Source organism: Podarcis pityusensis (assembly GCF_964106645.2).
Source record: "Podarcis pityusensis genome assembly, chromosome: 1".
Classification (NCBI taxonomy): domain Eukaryota; kingdom Metazoa; phylum Chordata; class Lepidosauria; order Squamata; family Lacertidae; genus Podarcis; species Podarcis pityusensis.
In genome coordinates, this window is record NC_138028.1 from 85162152 (window position 1) to 85181583 (window position 19432).

General features: G+C 43.5%; 1 protein-coding gene and 1 long non-coding RNA gene across 3 annotated transcripts; one reads left to right on the plus strand and one right to left on the minus strand.

Annotated features, from left to right (window-relative positions):
• Positions 1–335: 335 nt before the first annotated feature.
• On the plus strand, positions 336–17195 carry FNBP4 (formin binding protein 4). 2 transcript variants are annotated; one of them, XM_081003360.1, is made up of 17 exons: positions 336–585; positions 3845–3937; positions 5426–5562; positions 5819–6002; positions 6332–6479; positions 6553–6682; positions 7279–7620; positions 8499–8697; positions 9288–9412; positions 10368–10472; positions 11050–11183; positions 12153–12328; positions 12952–13265; positions 13811–13955; positions 14050–14306; positions 14808–14965; positions 15842–17195. In XM_081003360.1, the coding sequence occupies exons 1-17, from the start codon at positions 462–464 to the stop codon at positions 15930–15932; spliced, it is 2862 nt and encodes a 953-aa protein (XP_080859486.1). In that variant the 5' UTR covers positions 336–461; the 3' UTR covers positions 15933–17195. The 2 variants fall into 2 exon arrangements, with proteins under 2 accessions (XP_080859486.1, XP_080859487.1); XM_081003361.1 differs by lacking the exon at positions 10368–10472.
• LOC308476294 lies at positions 16369–19318 on the minus strand. Its single transcript, XR_013985836.1, has 3 exons — positions 19031–19318; positions 17879–18937; positions 16369–17457 (listed from the first exon to the last, which is right to left on the minus strand). It is a non-coding gene; the product is annotated as an uncharacterized lncRNA (long non-coding RNA).
• Positions 19319–19432: the final 114 nt, after the last annotated feature.

Consider the following 19432-nt stretch of genomic DNA (forward strand, 5'->3'; position numbering starts at 1 on the left):
CCTTATTCCAGCGCCGTTTCCCGCTGCTATCCCGGATTGTTAGATATCCCGTAGACTGTCCCCGGGACAGGCGAGGCTGCTGATCCCTTATTTTCGAGGCTGATGATCCCTTATTTTCAAATCTGAAAGTTGACAGCTATGATTAGAGTACCGGTAGTTGCTTTGGAAGAAGGATGCCGAAGGAATGCGCTAAGAAATGCCTCAGCGGCCAGCGCCGTCCGCGCGTCCGCGCGCCTGCCCTCACTCGGGGCCCTTGTCAGGGAAACAGGCGCCGCGCCTGGTGGGGCGGTGCTGGGCGCAGGCCCCGCCCCGACATCCCGACACCCTTTGCGGGGCCCACCCTCGGCGGACAGGCAGGCCCAGGCGCCGCTCGCTTCTGTCCGCTTCGTCCGGCCTCTTCCCTCTGCCTTCTCCGGCGGCGTCTCCTTCGCGCGGGCGGAGTGAGGCTCGGAGCAGCTCCCATGGGGAAGAAGTCGCGGGCGGCGCCAGCGGGGCGCAGGCCTATCCTCCAGCTGTCGCCGCCTGGGCCTCGCGGAGGCCGGGAAGAAGCGGCACCGGGCGATGGGGACTCGGCGTCGGAAGCGGGTGAGGGCGCAGGCAGGCAGGCCGCGCGGCCTAGGCGCTTGGCGGGGGGCTTCGTGTCCCTTCGGGGCTTCCGCTGAAAGAGATACTTGGCCTTGTGACGCTCAATGGGGCGCTTCTCCACCGCGAGAGCACAGGGGTTTTTTTGGGGGGGGGGCGTTTAAGGGTTTGTTTGTATGGCCGCCTCCCAGCCCCCCTCCCACCCCCGGCGCCTTCGCCGCAGTAGTTTGGTCCCTGTGGTTGATCGTGTCACCCGGGTGTGTCCGGCTTCTGGCCCCGTTCCTTGCACTGGCGCATCATTTCCACTATGTCAACACCATTATCCTAGTCCTCGTTGTTTATCTTACGAGGTTCCCAAGGGCTCTTTCAAATTCATAATCTCGGTCGCCCTTCCCACTACTGGATGACCTGGGCCGTTGCTTTTGCCCATTTTGCAGACGGGAAGCCTGAGGCTGGGAGATCCTAACTTGCTCCTGGCCTCCTAGTCTGTTTGAGTTTGTTGGTACTCGCTGTGCTTCCTCAGACCCTCCCCCCTTTCCCGGGCTCTTGTTCTTCGATATGTTTAGCTTAATTCTATTGTCCCTTTAATCTAGTTAGCAAAAGCAGTGTAAAGAAATAAAGCTGAAATCCTGTGCGGGCTTTCTTAGGAGTTAGCATCATTGAGCACAATGGAATTAAACTTCCATGTAAATTTCCATCCCATAGGATTCTGCTGTCTTTCTAGTCATGACCCTCTCGCTCTCCAAGGTTTTGATTGCTCTATCCTGTACACAAAATACACATATAGATGCTTCCTTTTTTTCCTCTTGATCCAGCCTGTGCCTGTGGGATTAGCCTACCGAACAGGAGACACAATGTTTCTGAGTTCCTGTTCAGTCTGCTGTTCTACCTAGACTGTTTGCACATCAATCTCTGATTTTTGTCCTCTGGGTTTCTGGGGTTTTTCCTGTTGTTATTCTGTCTCTCACAGCCACCATAAACCTACCATTGAAATTATGAACTGGTCATTTCTTTGTCAGAGGGTGTGGGCAAATTTAGCAGGGGATCAAATACTTTCCCCCCTCACTGTTTGACAAACATCTGGGAAGTAATTAGAGGCTGCCTCAGGGAAAACCCTCTGCTGGGCTGTCATTCCCTACACTTCTGAGGGTAGCAGAACTTCCAAGAGAGCCCCCTTTGCTGATCTTAGTACCCACTATAGTCTGTTGGGAAGCTGTCTTTCAGGTATTTGGGGCCTAAGTCACTTAGGGCTTTAAACAGCAATGTGAGAAGAATGTTTTGCAGCAGCAGTCCACAGAGAGTAGCTGCTATGGCTATGCAAACAATGCTGGGAGGAACTGATAATATATTTTCACAAGTGTGAAAGCCTATCTGAAAACTGTTTTAAGATTTTCCCAGGTGCATTTAAGAATGGTTTTTATTATTTATTTACTCTGTTTCATACCCTGCAATTTTTAGCCCTGAAGGCTTTTCAGGCAGCTTATAAAGCACCAAAGAATAAAGCAGTGGACAACTGTAAAATTCCATAAAATACTTAGCAGAAAAATACATTACAGTATAAAAACAGTATAGCATCACTATCCAAAAAGCTTAATAAAGAACCAGGTTTTCACTGCCTCTCTCAATGGTTTTCCTGAGGTGGGAATTCCAAATGATTGTGTTGAGCTCAAAAGGCCTTGTAAATTCTTGCTGATTTATTTGCTGTAGCCTTTCTCTGATACTGATTTTATTTATCTTTCTGTAAGGGTATTGCCAACCTAGCAGTTCGAAAGCACATCAAAGTGCAAGTAGATAAATAGGTACCGCTCTGGCGGGAAGGTAAACGGTGTTTCTGTGTGCTGCCCTGGTTCGCCAGAAGCGGCTTGGTCATGCTGGCCACCGGCTCCCTCGGCCAATAAAGTGAGATGAGCGCCGCAACCCCAGAGTCAGTCACGACTGGACCTAATGGTCAGGGGTCCCTTTACTTTACCTTTTTTAAAGGGTATTTATAAACTAGTAACTCATAAGAAAAATGTCAAGTTGATTGTGTTACAGGCTATCCCCAGCTAATGGGGTCCAGGCGGAAGGACGTGCTGTTTTGTAGGGTGGTAGTAAGGGGATGAATTAGAGATGAATAGAATCAGATGAGTGATTTTGTACTGTAGTAGCACATTTAAGGTCAGGCACAATAATTAAAACAGTGTGGAATTTGTGTCTTCTCACTTGTAACAGCACAGGAATTACCCAGGTGGAATGTCTTAACACTCAGGCAACCACATTCTACATAGCGTTCAGTAACAATGATTACTCTAACTGGGGACAAAGGTTGTGCTTTCCCACAACAAAGTGTTATGACACAAGTGCTATGAAAATCAGAGAAGGTGACTAGATGTCGTGCAGCTGTTTATATATTGCACAGTAAAATGAATCTTCTGGCAAGTTGCTAAGAAATTATTAGAATGCCTCTACCAAAAATGATGTTATGATTGTAATTGGCCAAAACTGAAGATATAGTTAGTTTTACTCTTTCTAGCAGCATGCTGCTGTTTCTAAAACTGATTAAAAACAACAAAAAGCTAATTAGCATAGGGACTTGTGCCCTAAATAGAGAGTTTCCCTATATCTATATCTCATTCCAGTGTGTTTTAAGTATTTTTTCCCTATCCCCTGGGATTGCTAGTTAAATATGTATGTTAATTAAATTATATACCGTTTTACTCTCTTTAAGTTTTGTTTTTGTTATGGTAGAATTTTTGCTATTTCTTCAAATTATGGCAAATATCTAATGGTGTTGTATTTACTGTCATATGTTTCTGCTGTAGAACTGAATTTTTGAACTTTACCGATTTAATGCTGTTAGCCATTTTTAGGGGTTTGTTTTGAATTGAAAAATACAAGTGGGGACCCACAACAACTAGTGTAGTGCTTTATTCAGTTCAATAAACAAATTGCTGGTTTAAAGCTTTTTAAATTAGTTAATGAATTTGTAGGAGGGAACTTTAATTGCTGGACCTGTGAGTTAAAAGTAGGTGTTCATTTTTGGAGCTTTTATGATTGACAAATGTTATAGTAATAGAAAATTAAAAATAAAGTGTTAAGGATGGCCTTTCTAAGAATGGTTGTATTCAGATGATCATATCTTAATTTAGTGAGCTGAGATATGAAGAGAGCTTTTGCCCACTCTTGTGACCCTTTTTCTCCTCTCTTCATGGTATGAGCAAACCAAGAAGGCATCAACTATAGTTCCCAATTTCATCTGTTTCTTTGCATTTGATTTTTCCAGACGAATTTGAAGTGACTGAAGAGGCTCCAAGGACAGCCCCAAACCCGCCTCAAGCTAGCATGCCTCTTGGGCCTGTAGCTGTCAAACCAACAGGTAGCACCTTTCTCAATTTCCCTTTTAGTACTAACTTAATCTGCAGTTACAAAGTATATGCAGTATATGCAATTACAAAGTTATTGGTATACAGTGGATGTGTACCAATCTTAAGAACAATGTGAAAGTAACAAACAAATCCTTGTGAGAGAAGGATGCTGTCATGGACTGGCTGGATTCAGAGGAGTAGTCAGACGCACCAGCTGGGGAACCCCCAAGGGAAGAAGGTTCAGAACCTTCTTGGTGGTGGGACGATGATGAGTGGTCCGAGGGAGAAGAGGGAGCAGACTGAGAGGAGGAGGTGTTGGAAGATGAAGAGGCAGCAGGGTTTAGTGAGCAAGAAGAGGCTGTGGCAGAGCGCAGTTCAGACTCAGATAGGAGAGGAGGGGGACCAGAAGATAGAGATGAGGCAGGCTGCTGAAGAATGCAGGCAGTTTTCCCTGCCTGCTGCAAGCAGCTCCCTTCCCCCTTGGTCTCCCAGAACATGCAGAGAAATTAAGAGAGCAGAGCAACGAGAGACAAAATGATGAAGCTTTAGGCTGCTGGGGAAGGAAGGGGAGGGGAACCTTAGAGAGCAGTGGGAAGACAGATCCTCAATCCTTGCAACTGCTTCATTGGGGCAAGACCTACTGGGAAGGGTAGCTGTGACCACCAGGACTGAACTGTTTTGTTTCTTTGAATAGAGTTGACTTCACTGACATCATTTGCTATATTCAATGACATCATTTGCTATATTGTTTTATTGTTGACCTCTGCCTGACTCCAGCTCCTGACAGATGCCTTTAGTGTTGTTTATTAACAGACGTTTTGTCTTGTGTTTTACCTTAGAAATATCAGGGGTACTTTACTGTGGCTTGTTGCTCATTTTTAGAGGTGGCTGATTGGATTTAGAGATTATAGAAGGTTGTAAACATTAAGAATTTTGGCCTCAATGCCATTTTTAATATGGAAAAAAACCCTCAGTCTATTTATGTTTGACTGAACTTGTCATTTCTGGACTATGGGACTACTGCCTGCTTTTTCAGATTTTTTCATGCAACCATTCCTTGAAAATTAGGGCAGATAAGCTGTTTATTCTTACCGGAAAAACCTGGAAAGCATCTTTCACATTTCACATACTAGTGATAAAGCAAAGACAACAGGACTGTCTTTTGTGGATAAAAAAGAATTTTGACATTAGTGCAAGGCACTCTGATGCCTCTGACAGATAATTTATTCTGTGCAGTGAGGTGAGTCTCGGGAAAGCAACACTAGTGCCAGTGTCTGCAAGACTGGTTGTATCCAACATTGCTGTTCAGTAGCACAGCTGACTTCCACTTGCACAATGAAACTTTCTCCTCCTATCCCCTGCAGCCCCCTGCACATCCTCAAAAATTGGAGGAATCTCTGGAGCAAATTTTCAGGTCTTCTTGGCCTTTTGGCTAAGATCAAATGTAGGTTGTTTTAATACATTATCTCAGTTATGGTCACATTGACTTTCTGTTCTAGGTGGCTTATGTTTACTTGGCGCTTATGAAGACAGCGATGAAGAAGACAGTGAGATGTCTGAGAAACCAGCACAGTCTACAGATGCAAATGGCAATAATTCAACAGACATTGACAGTACCCTGGCCAACTTCCTAGCGGTTAGTAGGAATTGTGTTTTGGTTCATTAAATAATTAATCCTGTTGTTTCAACTTGGGTAGAACATACAGATATTCACAGCAATGCATTACAATTTCTATGAAAGGGTGTACAACCTTAGACTGATGGATAGATGTTTTAAATCTTTGATGGATGGGTTGAGCAATTTCTCTTTCTACGTTATTACCAAATATTTAAATGCTCTTAATTTTTTGAGTCAAATGATGTCCTGTTTTATCTTATTTGTATTTTTAAAGGAAATAGATGCAATTACAGCACCTTCACAGCCTGCTGAGAACACTGTTCCCTCCACTGCTCCACCTCCAACTCCTCCACGCCCAGAACCCAAGGAGTCTGCTTCCAGTCTAGTTTTGGCAACTGCAAATGGAACAGACCAGGTGGCTGAGTGGCAATATGACACTCAGTGCTCCTTGTCAGGAGGTGAGCTCCATGTAATAGCCTGTGCTACTACACAAGCTTGTATACTAGAGGCATTGCAAGGGTTGATAATCCATGAATTACCATGTCTTTTCTAACTGAAAGCAATTTGGTTGAGGTGAAAAGATGAAAGTTGGGAGCCTTTTCCAGCTAATCTGCCCAGGTCTATGCCTTCAAAGGATTATTAAAGGCAGCTGGTGAATGTTGGGTGGGATAACAATTGAGAGTGATCAGAGAGGATATAATTGCAATCTTCTCTAGGTATATAGAGCAAAGCTGAGGATACTCAGATTGGAGAGGATGCTCACTGAAGTCTTGCTTTCTTCCTATAGTTGGAGTGGAGATGGGAGACTGGCAAGAAGTTTGGGATGAAAACACAGGCTGCTATTATTACTGGAATACTCAGACTAACGAGGTTACCTGGGAGCTGCCCCAGTACCTTGCAACACAAGTTCAGGGCATCCAGCATTACCAGCCCAGGTAAGAATGGCACAGAAGAGGAGAGTGAATTGGTGCTTCTTGAGTTTCCCTTGCTGATTTGCTTTTCTCTTAGTTCTGTGACAGATGCTGAAGAAAACTGCCAAGTGGCTGCAGACCTAAGCTCCCAGGGGAAAGGTGGTGGTGCTACAGCTGCTAGCAGTGCTGGACGTAGGGCAACTCTTGTGAAGCGTGAATTGAAGAAGGTTAGTATTTGCCTGACTGGCTTAAAATAGTTGTTGTTTAATGGAAATTTAAGAGAAGAAAAAACAGCAACCCCACTTTTCTCTATTATATTTGCACTGTGTAGGCATCTGATTTATTTTTCCAGATGGCAAGATAGCAAGAATGAACTGCATGCACTTTAGAGCAAGAACTCCTGTGCAGAGCATGTTCACAGCATAAGTCATATTATCAGGGTTTTATAAATAAATTATAGACAGATCTGTCTTGTTGCATATGGATAATTCAAGAGAGTCATAAAAGGATGGGAGGGATTGGATAGCTCAGTGGAAGAGCACAGCGTTTGATGTATAAGTTCCTCGATTAGTTTCTGGCATTTCTGTTTAAAAGGATTTCAATTACTAAGTCTGGAAAATAAGACTTTTATTCTCTGAGCAATTCTCATCATCTCATTGGAAGCTCTGATTCCAGGGCCTTTGTTAAATGCTGGGCACACACACTAGCAAACTTTGCAGAATGAGAACTAGAAACTTGTTTTTTTTTAAGTAGGTTATTCGTGTTCTCTATGACTGACTCCAGAAAGGTAATGATTTGGTGCAAAATCATATTGCCTTCACAGGAAGTGAATGAAGGTATTCAGGCCCTTTCAAGTAATGAAGAAGAGAAAAAGGGAGTGGCTGCATCACTGCTGGCTCCACTACTTCCTGAGGTGGTGAAGGAGGAAGAGGAGCGCTGGAGGCGGAAGGTTATCTGTAAGGAGGAGGTGGATCCATTGGTGGAAGATGATGTGGCACCAGAGCAAGTAGCAACTGTTGCTGATCAGCAGCTGGAAGGCAACCGAGATATTGGGGAAGACCCTTCTCAGGAGGACCTGTGTAGTGTGGTGCAATCAGGGGAGAGTGCAGAGGAGGAAGAGGAGCAGGATACTCTTGAGCTAGAGATGGTATTGGAGAGGAAGAAGGTAAGTCATTTGCAGTGAAGTTGTGGGAACTCTTCTATGAGCCATTTGCCGCTCTCTGCTGTCGATTTGATAAATGGTCCACCACTGAAACTTTACTGAGGGCTATGCAGGATTTTTTTAAACAAATCAATGAAAAGATGCAGAAATTTTGAGAACAGCAGAGGGCAAGGCAAGTTGTTTCCTTCATCCCTCATTATGTTGCAAACAACAATCATTAGCTGTCTTAAGGAGTTGTTGCTTTTTCTAGTCACAAAATACTGTACTGTGGTTTGAGTAGTGTAACACTTTGAGAAGACTTTTTTTATATTGTGTCCCCCCCCCCCATTCCAAGGTAGTGTCTGGCCTGCCATTGGTCTTTAATTTTGATTGATCAGTTGTAGTTATATACCACCTTTCTGCCAAAGCATTCAAATAAGTTTATAGTTTTAAAATACTTAAACAAATGAATTATATAAAATATAAAGTTGGTCCTGTGGTGGGGAGTGGACAGCTCGACTGGAATAGGCCCTGATCCTATCTTTGCTTGCCTGCCTCCTCAACTTGATTCTTCCTTTTCAATATATGATGGTTTAAGAAGTGTGCACAAGTAGCAATCCTACATCTGAAACCTCTTAAAACTCTACAAGCAGCCTGAGTTTGTCTCTAATCAGGTGCAGGCAGAACCTTTGCATTTAACAGGATAACTTCATGAAAAAGATAAATGTCTTATTTTTCTGCAATGTTGAAGCCTACTGCCTCTGAAGTAATCTCTGTCCAGAGAAGTTGTACTAGCTGTGTAAAATAAAAGGGGGAGAATGGACATGTAGACAAATGCAGAGGAATAGGAAGAGAAACAAATAAGTTGTTCCCCAGCACTGAAATAATGTTTTGCCTTATAGGCAGAGCTACGTGCTTTAGAAGAAGGTGATGGGAGTATTTCGGGTTCCAGTCCACTTTCTGATGGAAGTCAGTCAGAGTTAGCACGACGGTTGCTACCCAAGCAAGGAAAATGGAAGCTCTTTGGGGTTGCCAGCCCAGAATCCACCAGCCGAGGGTCTAGCAAGACAGGTCAAGAGAGTCCTGAACCTGGACAAGCAGGTAAGAGTCTCCTGCTTAGGACCCTTTTTGGCTCTTCAGTTATATCTCGTGCTACTAAGGAGGGAAACTATTGGTGGAATTTAGCATTGCACTATTATGAACATTCTGTCTGTGCAACCATTTCAGCTTGTCAGATGGAACAATCCCTCCTCTCCTCCGCCTGTGTGCTGTTTGGCACGTTCTCCAGACCTCCGCCCCTGAGCCAATTTGAAAGGACAGGGGACGGGGGAAACCTTGTTGCATAAGCAGAAACCCTTGCCCAGAGCTTCTGCTGATGGGCTCCTTAGGTGAATCCCACCCTTAAGTTTTTTAAGTTGGTATTAGGTGTGTCTCCCCAAGATTGAGGTAGGAAGATATTGGTCACGCCAGTAATTCCAATCCAGTGTCTGAAATGGTCTCCTCTTGTGTTAAAGAAAAACGTAATACAACATAGTAGGTGGAAAAGGCAGGATTCTCCTCCCCACCCTTCCCCAAGTAAGTTGCCTATTCTTCTTCTTACCTGCCAGTCCACTGTAAAAGGGAAGATATACTGGACACTAAATGGAGAATGACTTACAAACACTCCCCACCCCCTCTTGTTTTCTGTTCAGCGGTGAAAGAAGAACCAGAAGTGGCTGAGCAGAACTCGGACAATGAGCCAGACACAGAGGAATTGCAAGACAAAGTGAAAACACAAGGGACTTTCAAAGCAGAAGATGAGGAGCAGGACTTAAAGGTATGTGGGTTTATGGTTCTGCTGTGAAACCTAAGCAATATTACTTGAGGCAGTTCACACAGTTCCAAATGTCTTCAAATTGAGTTGGCTTTTTTCTCCTTTTCACTTTATCTTTTCTTCAGTCAGTTGAAATTGCCACACATGATTTCCATGACATGATTAGGTGCTGCTGTACTGATTGGAGATACCTAAAGTATGCAATTGATTATTGACTGTCTGGAATCTGAGTGCACAATGAATGTGCACACATGAAGTTTGTAGTTCAACTCATTTTGAAACTGCCACCCTTCATGTGGGTTATATTGGCCTTTAGATCCCTATCAGTACTTAACCTTGACTGGGAGACTTCAAAGCTGTGTAGCTTTATTGTGCAGAGTAGTTTTGAAATTCTTCTAGGTTATTGTTCCGTAGGGGTGCTTCTGATACTGCTTTTTAGTGACGTGTGTCAGGTATTAGTAGCAAATAATGTATTTCTTGATGGGAATTAGGAAGATGTGGCACTTAAATGCAGTTGTTAATGTCTGTCAGAAGTACTTAGTTGGAAATAACATTCAGCCATTATGTTCTTTGTGTGTTCCCTGTACCTATTATCCCTGTATTAAGTGTTGCTGTTTAGAAGATGTTGGCACTGGGAAATGGGACGGTCTCTTCTTGTGTGAGAATAAATTGAAAATAGTTGCATTAGCCATATGGATTATCCATGTGTAACACTCGAGTTAAAAGTAGAGAAAATATTAGATAGCCTCAACATATTCCTGCGAAATGGCTGCTAATGCTGTGGGCAGAGCATACTTTCAGAATTTGGCACAATTTTTTGCCAATTGTAAGTTACTGGTCAGATCACACCTCTTTTTGTTAAAACAGATGGTGTCTTGTACACTTCAGCATTGCAATTGCCTTGTGCATTGTGACTAGCACAAAATTATTGACCCCTTGCTTGCTTTACTTCTGGCAGTTTCAGATTGGAGAGCTGGCCAACATGTTGATAAGCAAGCTGGAGTTCTTGGGCATCAGTAGACAATCCATCTCTAACTTCCACATGCTACTGTTGCAGACTGAGGTAACGAAAGTTTACCTTTTATTGAAAATTAATCATAGGGAGCCAAACAACTGGCAGCATTGCAGTGTGATAGGAATCTAGGAAGTTTTAAGTATTATGGCATGGATAACAGGCTTCCTCTCCCTCGTTCCTTCCCGCTCCCTCCCCCTTGGCCCTCAAGCAGAATGCTTTAGTCCAGTAACGTATCTGAGGTTTTCTTGATCTATATCTAGTTCTCATCATGTTCTCTGTCATTAGTGCTGACTCTTGTATTAGTGCTACTAACATTGGGTGAGATTCATCTAACCAGTCTGATTTTTCCTTGTGCAACTGGGCTTCCCAGCCCTCTCGCTTGCATGCCCCCTGTGCCCTCCAAAATTGGCACAGGAGGGTAAGTAGAACCCACAGAACAGCATACATTGGGTTAGGAGAGGAGGAGATGGTTCTGTCTGGCAAGCTGTCATGTGTGTGCAAACACAACAACTGACATTGAATTCCACCCACTGTGTAGAACTGCAAAGTTAAGTCGAAAGTGATGTGCATGAGACCAATTGTCTCTACAGGTTTTTCATTATTTTTCCTTGCCTGCTTGGTATAGACCCGTATTGCAGACTGGCGGGAAGGAGCTCTCCAAGGAAACTACCTCAAACGCAAATTGCAAGATGCAGCTGAACAGCTAAAACAGTATGAAATAAACGCCGCCCCTAAAGGCTGGTCCTGCCACTGGGACAGGTACGCACTCTTCTCCCCTTTTCACCTTTCACCTTTGACATCTCAGACATGATTTGTGACCATCACCACCTGCCGACGTGCCGTCATCTGTCTGGAGACTGAGAGCAGCTGCACTTAGCGGTGCTGAGCGGGCAGAGAGCCTCTGGCACATACAGAGTTTCAGCCAGCCACAAAAATTGGAGAAATATAAAGTCTGTGTTAAGTGTGTTGAAATGGATTTGATTCCGCGATTGGACAGAGCTGGTGTTTACTCTTGAGTGTAAATGCGCAAAGGAGGGCGGGCTTGGGGGGTCGCGCATGCGAGAGCTCTGTGCACATTGCAGGATCTCAGGAACTCCGCTCCCAAGTAACGCCTGTGTCCTTATGGAAAGCTCCCTCACTGAGGATCTCAACGAAGAACAAGATAACTGTCTCCTGCCAGCAGGTCAGACCAAACTATTTCTTCTTATATTTGGCTTTCTTGATTCTTTTTGTTTATTTGAAATCTTTGCTCTTTTGTTTTTCAGCTCCCAGATCCTCTCCCTCTCAGTAGCAATTCACTATGTCTGACACCAAGAGTATCATAAATGTGACTGCAGCAGTCCATGGGGGAGCAGCCATCTTTCATAAATTGGGCTGTTTCTCTTTTTGCTATTCTGGAAGGAAATGAATCCTGAGACTACCTAAAAAGTCTATTTCCTAATGCATCCTTGAACCTTTAATTGCACACCAGCCACAAGCTGCTTCAGTAACCCTCTACTTTTAGAGTGGAGGGTCAGGGCTGTGATCACAGAGCCAGCAGCACAAACAGTTTGGAGTAAGCCCATCTTGCAAATCCTTCCTCAAAGCTGTTTGTTGCCTTTGTGAACAGCAGTCCTACTGTAAGAGGTTCTTCCTGTGAGAGCACTCCGCTGTCGCGGGAGAGGACTATATCATTGTGTCAGTGCAGGGGCGAGAGCATAAAACCTTGTTTTCTTTCTTGTGATTTAGGGATCATAGACGCTATTTCTATGTTAACGAACAATCAGGCGAATCCCAATGGGAGTTCCCAGATGGGGAGGAGGAAGAGGAGGGGCAAATCCTAGAGAATAAAATGGAAGCTCTTCCTAAACAAGGACTAAAGGAGAAAATGGAGTCTGGTGCAGAATCATCTGATAATACTACAGGTACTGGACCTTGAGGGTTTGCAAAAAGAAAGTTAACCCAATTTGGAATAATGTTTTTAAGAAGGTAGGCTCCTTGTTATTACTTCTCGTAAGTTTATTCAATGACCAAAGGCAGTTGTTCAGAAATCCTTCTTTGTATTGCAGTATTCAGCCAGGTGGAGATGAACTGAAATTAGTGCATTACTTGCAAAACAGTTTTCTGTACTAGGATGGGGAACCTGCTGGCCTCCAGGTGTTGAGTGCCCATCAGCCACAGCTAACAAGCCCTGTGGTCCTGTGTTTAGCAATATCCATAGTGCCACAAGTTCCTCACTCTCATCTTTACCCACCTTTAGAGATATCACTGCCAATTGTTATGCATGTGGTTCATATAGCATACCTGCTATGCCATATTGACATGGGAAGTATAATTTCTTTCTGCTTATATTGTTTTTCCAATTTGGTTTTTAAAATTGGGGGCTGGTTAGTGTGATCATTATAATACTTTCCCAATGAAGTTTTTCTTCTCTGAAAAGAAGCAGCATAACAGTGGAAGGAAAGTTATAAGATGGGTGGATAGTTCTTGCAGGTATGGGGTAATAAAAAAAACCTACATGATGTTCTTTCTTTTTTTTCATTTTTAGGGTATCTTCTTAAAGAGCCTCTTTCTAGTCAAACTGCAGCTACCTCTCTTGTGCCTCTCAGTCCATTTTGGACTGTGCTCCAGCCCTCTGTCCCTGTACTTCAGCCCCCTTTACCTTTGGAAATGCCACCCCCTCCACCACCCCCTCCAGAGTCACCCCCTCCGCCACCGCCACCCCCTCCCCCACCAGGGGAAGATGGGGAAATACAGGAAGTAGAGATGGAGGATGATGGAGATGAGGAACCACCAGCACCAGGAACAGAGGAAGATGCTGTACTGAAACCTCTTCTCCGACCAGCAGTTGCCAACAGCCAAGTAAGTTAGTGCATATGGACCCTCTAGCAGTTCTATAAAAGCTAGTATCAGGCATGGGTTGTATACAGCTTTGACCTGTGAATCTTCTGCATTCTTGCATTTTATATTGTAAAACCGTCCTGCCCTCTTTGCCGCCTGTAGCATAAACTTTCTACTACAATCTTCTATAGCAGTCAGCAAATGAAAAGTAGTTTGTTTCTGCCATTCAAGTTTTGTGCCAAAGTCCCTTGTAAAACGTGTGTCAGAAAACGGATTTGTGTGACCCATATACAATATGGAAATACATGCTGCGATAGTGATGTTGCAAAGTGAGAAGCCAACAGAATGATTTCAGATAGAGGAAATGAATGTTGCTTTTTCACAAGAACTAAAATTGCCGGTCAGATAATCTGCAGTGATTTGATTTGTTAGTGTAAAAGCTCCTACACATCCAAGACAATTTCCCTGAAACTACATGGAATTTTATAAGAAAAGACATGCATGTTCCAAAAATGTACAGAGACTATTTAAAAGAACCAAACTAATTGACATCTGTCTGCTTCCAGGCCAACTCTGAGACCAACGTATCTGCACCTCTCTCCACTAAATCTCTTAAGAGAAAAGCTTCTGAAATTAGTGCTGGACTGGTGCAACGAGCAGCAACCATTGGAAGCTGTCCAGTGCTTTACGGGCAGTCAGTCATAGGTGTGGGTGAGTAACATCCACATCCTTCTGCTTAGCTGCTTGATATCCCTGGAAAACTGTTTTGGAAATAATTTCCATTTCCCTCCCTTTGTGTATACAGGCCCTCAGACCCCAGGGGTGAGTTTGCAACAGAGTTTCCTCGGAGTAACGCAACCGGCACTCATGAACTATTCTGAGTGTAGTGTGCCTGTTGGTCTTTCTGCCAGCACCACACAGCCAGTTCCTACACAAGGAGCCGCTCCTGCCACTAGCACTACAGAACAGCTGTCGCCGCCTCCACCACCTCCTCCACTGTCCCCACCGCCACCCAAAACACTACCTCCAGAGAAGTCAAAAAAGCTTAGGAGAGCTGGCAAGGTGAGTACTTAAATTTGTACTTCCTGTCGTTGTACATGCCAAAAATTGGACAAGCTTCATATAGGTTGAAATGTGTATTATTTTACTCTGCTAGACTTTAGAACTGATACATCTTGTATGACCGTAGGTATGGAATGAGTAACTTGGCAGCTTCAAAACTAGAAGCTGTTGAGATTTCAGAAACACATTAGAGAAGGAGGTGCTCTTTTTAGGTCTTTGAGTCCCCAACTCCCCTGAGGCCTAATCACCTTAGAGATACCAAGCTGGTTCTGCTTGTTTTCTTGTTTGGGGGCCATTGTAGCTTTTGTGCTGGGATGTGTGCTCTGCTAGCCAGAACACTTTTTATGATCTACTCTAATGTGAGATCATGCAAAAAGAATGGGTAAAATCATTGTTTTCCTTCCTGTCTTGCCTACCTTATCCCTAACGAGAGTGAGAATGAAGAGTTCATGGAGGCCTAACTCTAGTCATCAGGGTAACATGCTAAATATTTCCCCGCAGAGGAAAAAAACCAAGACAAAGATGCCCTCTCTTGTAAAGAAGTGGCAGAGCATTCAGCGGGAACTGGATGAGGAAGAAAACTCCAGCTCAAGTGATGAGGATCGGGACGTGATCTCACAGAAGAGAATTGAGGAATGGAAACAGCAGCAGTTAATCAGGTATGAGAAAGACAGCAAGATACGGTCTGATAGCACCCCACTCCTTGCATCGCCCAGTGTGATTTGCTTTAGGTAAATGATTCCAGATTTCTGTGCAGTGTGAACTGTCAGCCCATGGTTGTTGGTTTAAATGACTTGTGCCACTGCAGGGTTTAGGTTGGTCTAATTATAGCTGTTCCTTTTTAAAGGAAGATTACAGAGTCTCGTCATGTTTTCAGGGGCATTGGGCAAAATTGAAGATGGGGAATGTAACACATACAGAACAGAAGTGGATATGGGGGTTTCAGTAGGCAAGCTTGTAGGCCTAATTTCCAGAAGTCACAGCACAACCTTGGGGGAAACCTTGTATGTGAGGCAGAAGAGAAAGAAATGTTATGTACTTGCAGCATTCCTTTAAAGAGTTAGTTTCCTATTGCATATGAAGTGATTTATTAATTCTGTGACATTCCTTATATGCAGAATGGATTTAATGTGCTATATCATACTATATTGATATAATAGTGAATGTGGGTGGTACGTAACACATCCCATCATTGCAAGGATTTATGTTTGCACAACAGAACTCCCCTCTTCCTCCCTCCATGTCCCTGCTAAATCTGTTTTAGGGTTCACTCAACCCTCCAGAAAGATTTGGGGAGGACAGGGACAGGGGAGGAGAGGAGGAAACATTTCCATTGTACAAGCATAAATCTTTGCACTGGCAGGACATGCTAGTTGGATACATGCTTTGTAAGTAGGTATTGCGTAAACATGAAAGCAGGTTCTTTGGGGATCAGTTGCCTTCACAAATGGGCACAGTCTGGAAAATATCAGAAATCTTGATTTCTTTAGTTCTCCCATTGCTGACTGGCAATCCTAATGTTTTGTTCTTCACAGTGGTATGGCAGAGAGAAATGCAAATTTTGAGGCTTTGCCTGATGACTGGCGATCTCGACTGAAGAGGCGGAAAGCTACTTCAAGCACATGAGTCAACTTCGTTGTTATTTTGTTTTTTAACCACACATGTACAGTTCAGAAACTTTTACTGTTGGATAAATGTAACTTTTTGAGGATACATATTTTTCAGTTGAACGACCTGACAGAGAAATTGCGTGGACTTGTGAATCCTTTTAGAGGTGTATTTGGCAAATAGGCTTATGAAATAATGAATAGGCTTGACCACTCCTGTCTTAAACTCCTCCTAATCCCAGTTCACACAAAGGTGGAATACCATCGTGTCCAGTTCCTGGGTAGAGCTGGTACCAGAATTTATTAATGCACTTTGTGGAGTTGGAAATGGAACCTGCCATTTTGACTCTTCCTTGCTAAGCCCAAAAGTGTTCTTCCATTTCCTGGAAATATTTCTACAAGATGATGACCATTTGCAATTGGGTGTTACAGAACATGCAAATTAAAGATGCACATTCTTTTCACAACAGACACAGTTCTGCATGATTTGAACCCCTTGTTCCATTCCTAATGTTTGCCAGCACCTTGGTTTTGGTAGCATTGCTCTTCTTGCTAGATTTCATAGAATCAGTTCTTGTTTCTGTCCTAGAACCTGTATCAGACTAGCTATTTTTCCTGTAATGTTACCCTAGAATATACTTTTGGTGCTGTAACATGCTAATAGTTTCATTGGTGTGGCTATAGTGAGGTGGGACAGAAAGCAATTTTCAGCCTCCTCCACTGAGCACTTGAGCACTGACTGGTGGGTTGTTCCTAATGCCTTCATTGGTGGGCAAAGAGAGGTAGGGGTAGCTGTCTCAGCACTTAAGTCAGCACGAGCCAGTCAGCAGCTGTGTGCCTGCACATTGCTGCATCAGCTGCTCCTGTCTCTGAATGCTCACTGGTGAACGCATGGGGTGGATCTGTTCTTCCTTGCTCACTATCCAGCACTGTTCCCCATCTCAGTAGCTGCTGCTTGGTGGATGTATACTAGAAGCCATTAGCAGTGAGGAGAGGGAAAATTAGCATTTCTCTGTTACTCAGTTCTGAGCCTCTTTTGTCAGGTTCCAGCAAAAGTAGGGTCTTTGTCTACATTTAAAGCCAGGCTGAATATTTATCCAACCTGTCAATGTATTGCGTCTTTTCCCTTGTTTACTTTTTTAAAAACGGAATCAAGTGGTATTGATTTTCTGTAAATGAAAGAAAAGGCAGCTTATGGTTGAACGCTGTTTGTATTTCTCCAGTTTCTGGCTTTGTAAATTTGTACATATACATTAATAAAATCACTTTTTATACTTCAGAACCTTCCTTATTTTTCTTTGACTCTATTGGCAGTATTAATTGTAAAGTTCAATGACATATGCTTGGGAATGTGATGTTTTATACCACAGAGGTGGTTGGGGAGTAGTTGATACCAAAAACATGCTACTGCTCTGCTCAGTAAAACCATAGAATTATAGAAATTAAATTCCCTGCTTCCAATAATATTTTTGAAAGGGAGGGCAGTAGTAAACAGAAGCTATACAGAGGTATTTAAAGTTATCTGATGGAATACCTTTTGAAGGCTTGCTTGTTTTTTGTTTTTTTTTTATCCTTGAACAGTGCCTCTCATCACTGACTGAAGAAAAGGAAATCTGATCTTATTGGTTTCCTAGAAAAACACGCTTCCTGAAAATCTAGCTAAACAATACTTGGTTTTTATATATGCCTGAACTTAGCATAGTCTAAACTTACAGACAGTCCTGTAAGGTAGATTAATGTTAGCCCCATTTTTTAGATTGAGAGCTGAGGCTGAAAGAGTGGCTTGTCTAAGGTCCATCATTTCTAGAGCTTCCACTAGCTTTTGTTGGCAGGAAAGTAGGAACTGGAGGACAGTGGCATACCAAGTAACTGACTCCCCACTCCCTGGATCCCATCTCTTCCTATTTTTCCACTTAAAACTGTAGTTATGATAGCATGGTGCTTAACTGTTGTGATTTTAATCACTTAAAGCATTTTCCTCTTTTATCGAAAAGCATAGTGTACAAGTATACAAAGAAATTGATTTAAAATTTCTACTACTATTGTCATCTAACAACTAATTTCTTACAAGTTCATTTTTTAAAGGAAGGAAATAAACTTTTCCCTAGATGCTAACCCATAGGAAGAAAGAACTACCAAGGTTTTGTCAAAAAGTCCTGACTTTTTTGTTTATGCTGTCCGAATGCTCTTTTCTGTAATACAGCAGTTCAAACCTGGATGATTCTGTCTCATGGGAAGGTAGTCTTTTTACAATTAGAAATACAATCTAACCATAATTGCTGCTCCTCACTTTAATCTACACTCTGCTGGAAGTTTCCATAATTGCAGGGTAATTACAAGTGAAATGTAAATAAACAGCACTCAGAATAAAATTACAGTGTTTAAATATTTCCTGCATCTATTTTTAAATGATTCTCTGCAAATTTCCTTTTTCTGTAGCTCAGTAATTGTCTTTATTTTGCTCAGTGCATGGGTGTATCCAAGTGTGGGCAGGGAAGCTGCCCCCCCCCCCGCACACAATCAGTAAAAAACCCAGCTTCTCGCCCGTGGGTGCTTTTGTTGAGATTCCTGCATTGCAGGGGGTTGGACTAGATGACCCTCTAGGTCCCTTCCAAATCTGCAATTCTAGTGTTTCTATCCAGAGTGGAGTCTTCAAGGCAGTAGAATGGTGCCTTGTACACCTCCTTACAACTCTTGTAGCCAAACATATTGCTCTACTTTCCATTGGATTACAGCAGCGAAGTCTTGTTGTCTGGGCAGACCAGGACCTCCATACACACTGCCCAGGCTTGCTCCCCCAGGGGGGAAGTCACTTCGGTGCTGCTAAGGCTATGATTCTCCAACGGTATGACTTCACCCCCAGCAATGCACTCCATTGCATTGGAGCCAGCTCCTAGGGGCTGAGGTCCCTTCAGGCCCCCCAATAAAATATTTGAGGGGGCCAGCTCCCCCCCCCAAAGTTGATGGGCATTGCCATTCAAATGGTGTGTGTGTGCTATTGTGATTATGTGGAGCGGGGCTTAACTATCCCCCCTTATATTATTATTATTATTTATTATTATTATTATAAATAAATAAATAAATAAATAAATAAATAAATAAATAAAATTAATATACTGCTCTATATCCGGAAGTCTCAGGTATTCAAGTTTGCACACCTGCTCCATTGTCTATTGAGACAAACAGATGCCCCCCACCCCTCAAAATGGCCCCAGCCTACCCCGGACTGAGACATAAGACTGTAAAACGCCAATGATGGGACAGAAGCAAGAGCTCCCTCCCCACCTGCACGAAAAAAGCCCCAAACCCCTCCAGGCGAGAAGCTGTCCTAAGTTCAAGCAATGGCTTGTACCGCTGCCACTCCGCACTGACGGACCAATGAACGGCTAGTCCCACCCCCAACCTGTCTGGTTCTGGCGCGGCTGGTAGCTAGGATACCCTGCCCCCCCCCCTCCTCTGAGTAGTGGTAGCTAAGACTGAAGAGGGGAAGAAGGCGGCCGGGGCGGGGGGAGCGCTCCT

Excerpts from the sequence above, each read along its gene's own strand:
- FNBP4 (XM_081003360.1), top strand. The coding sequence starts at position 462 with ATGGGGAAGAAGTCGCGGGCGGCGCCAGCGGGGCGCAGGCCTATCCTC. Across the intron at positions 6,480-6,552 it reads ATCCAGCATTACCAGCCCAG|TTCTGTGACAGATGCTGAAG; the intron begins GTAAGAATGGCA and ends CTTTTCTCTTAG. Across the intron at positions 13,266-13,810 it reads CAGCAGTTGCCAACAGCCAA|GCCAACTCTGAGACCAACGT; the intron begins GTAAGTTAGTGC and ends GTCTGCTTCCAG.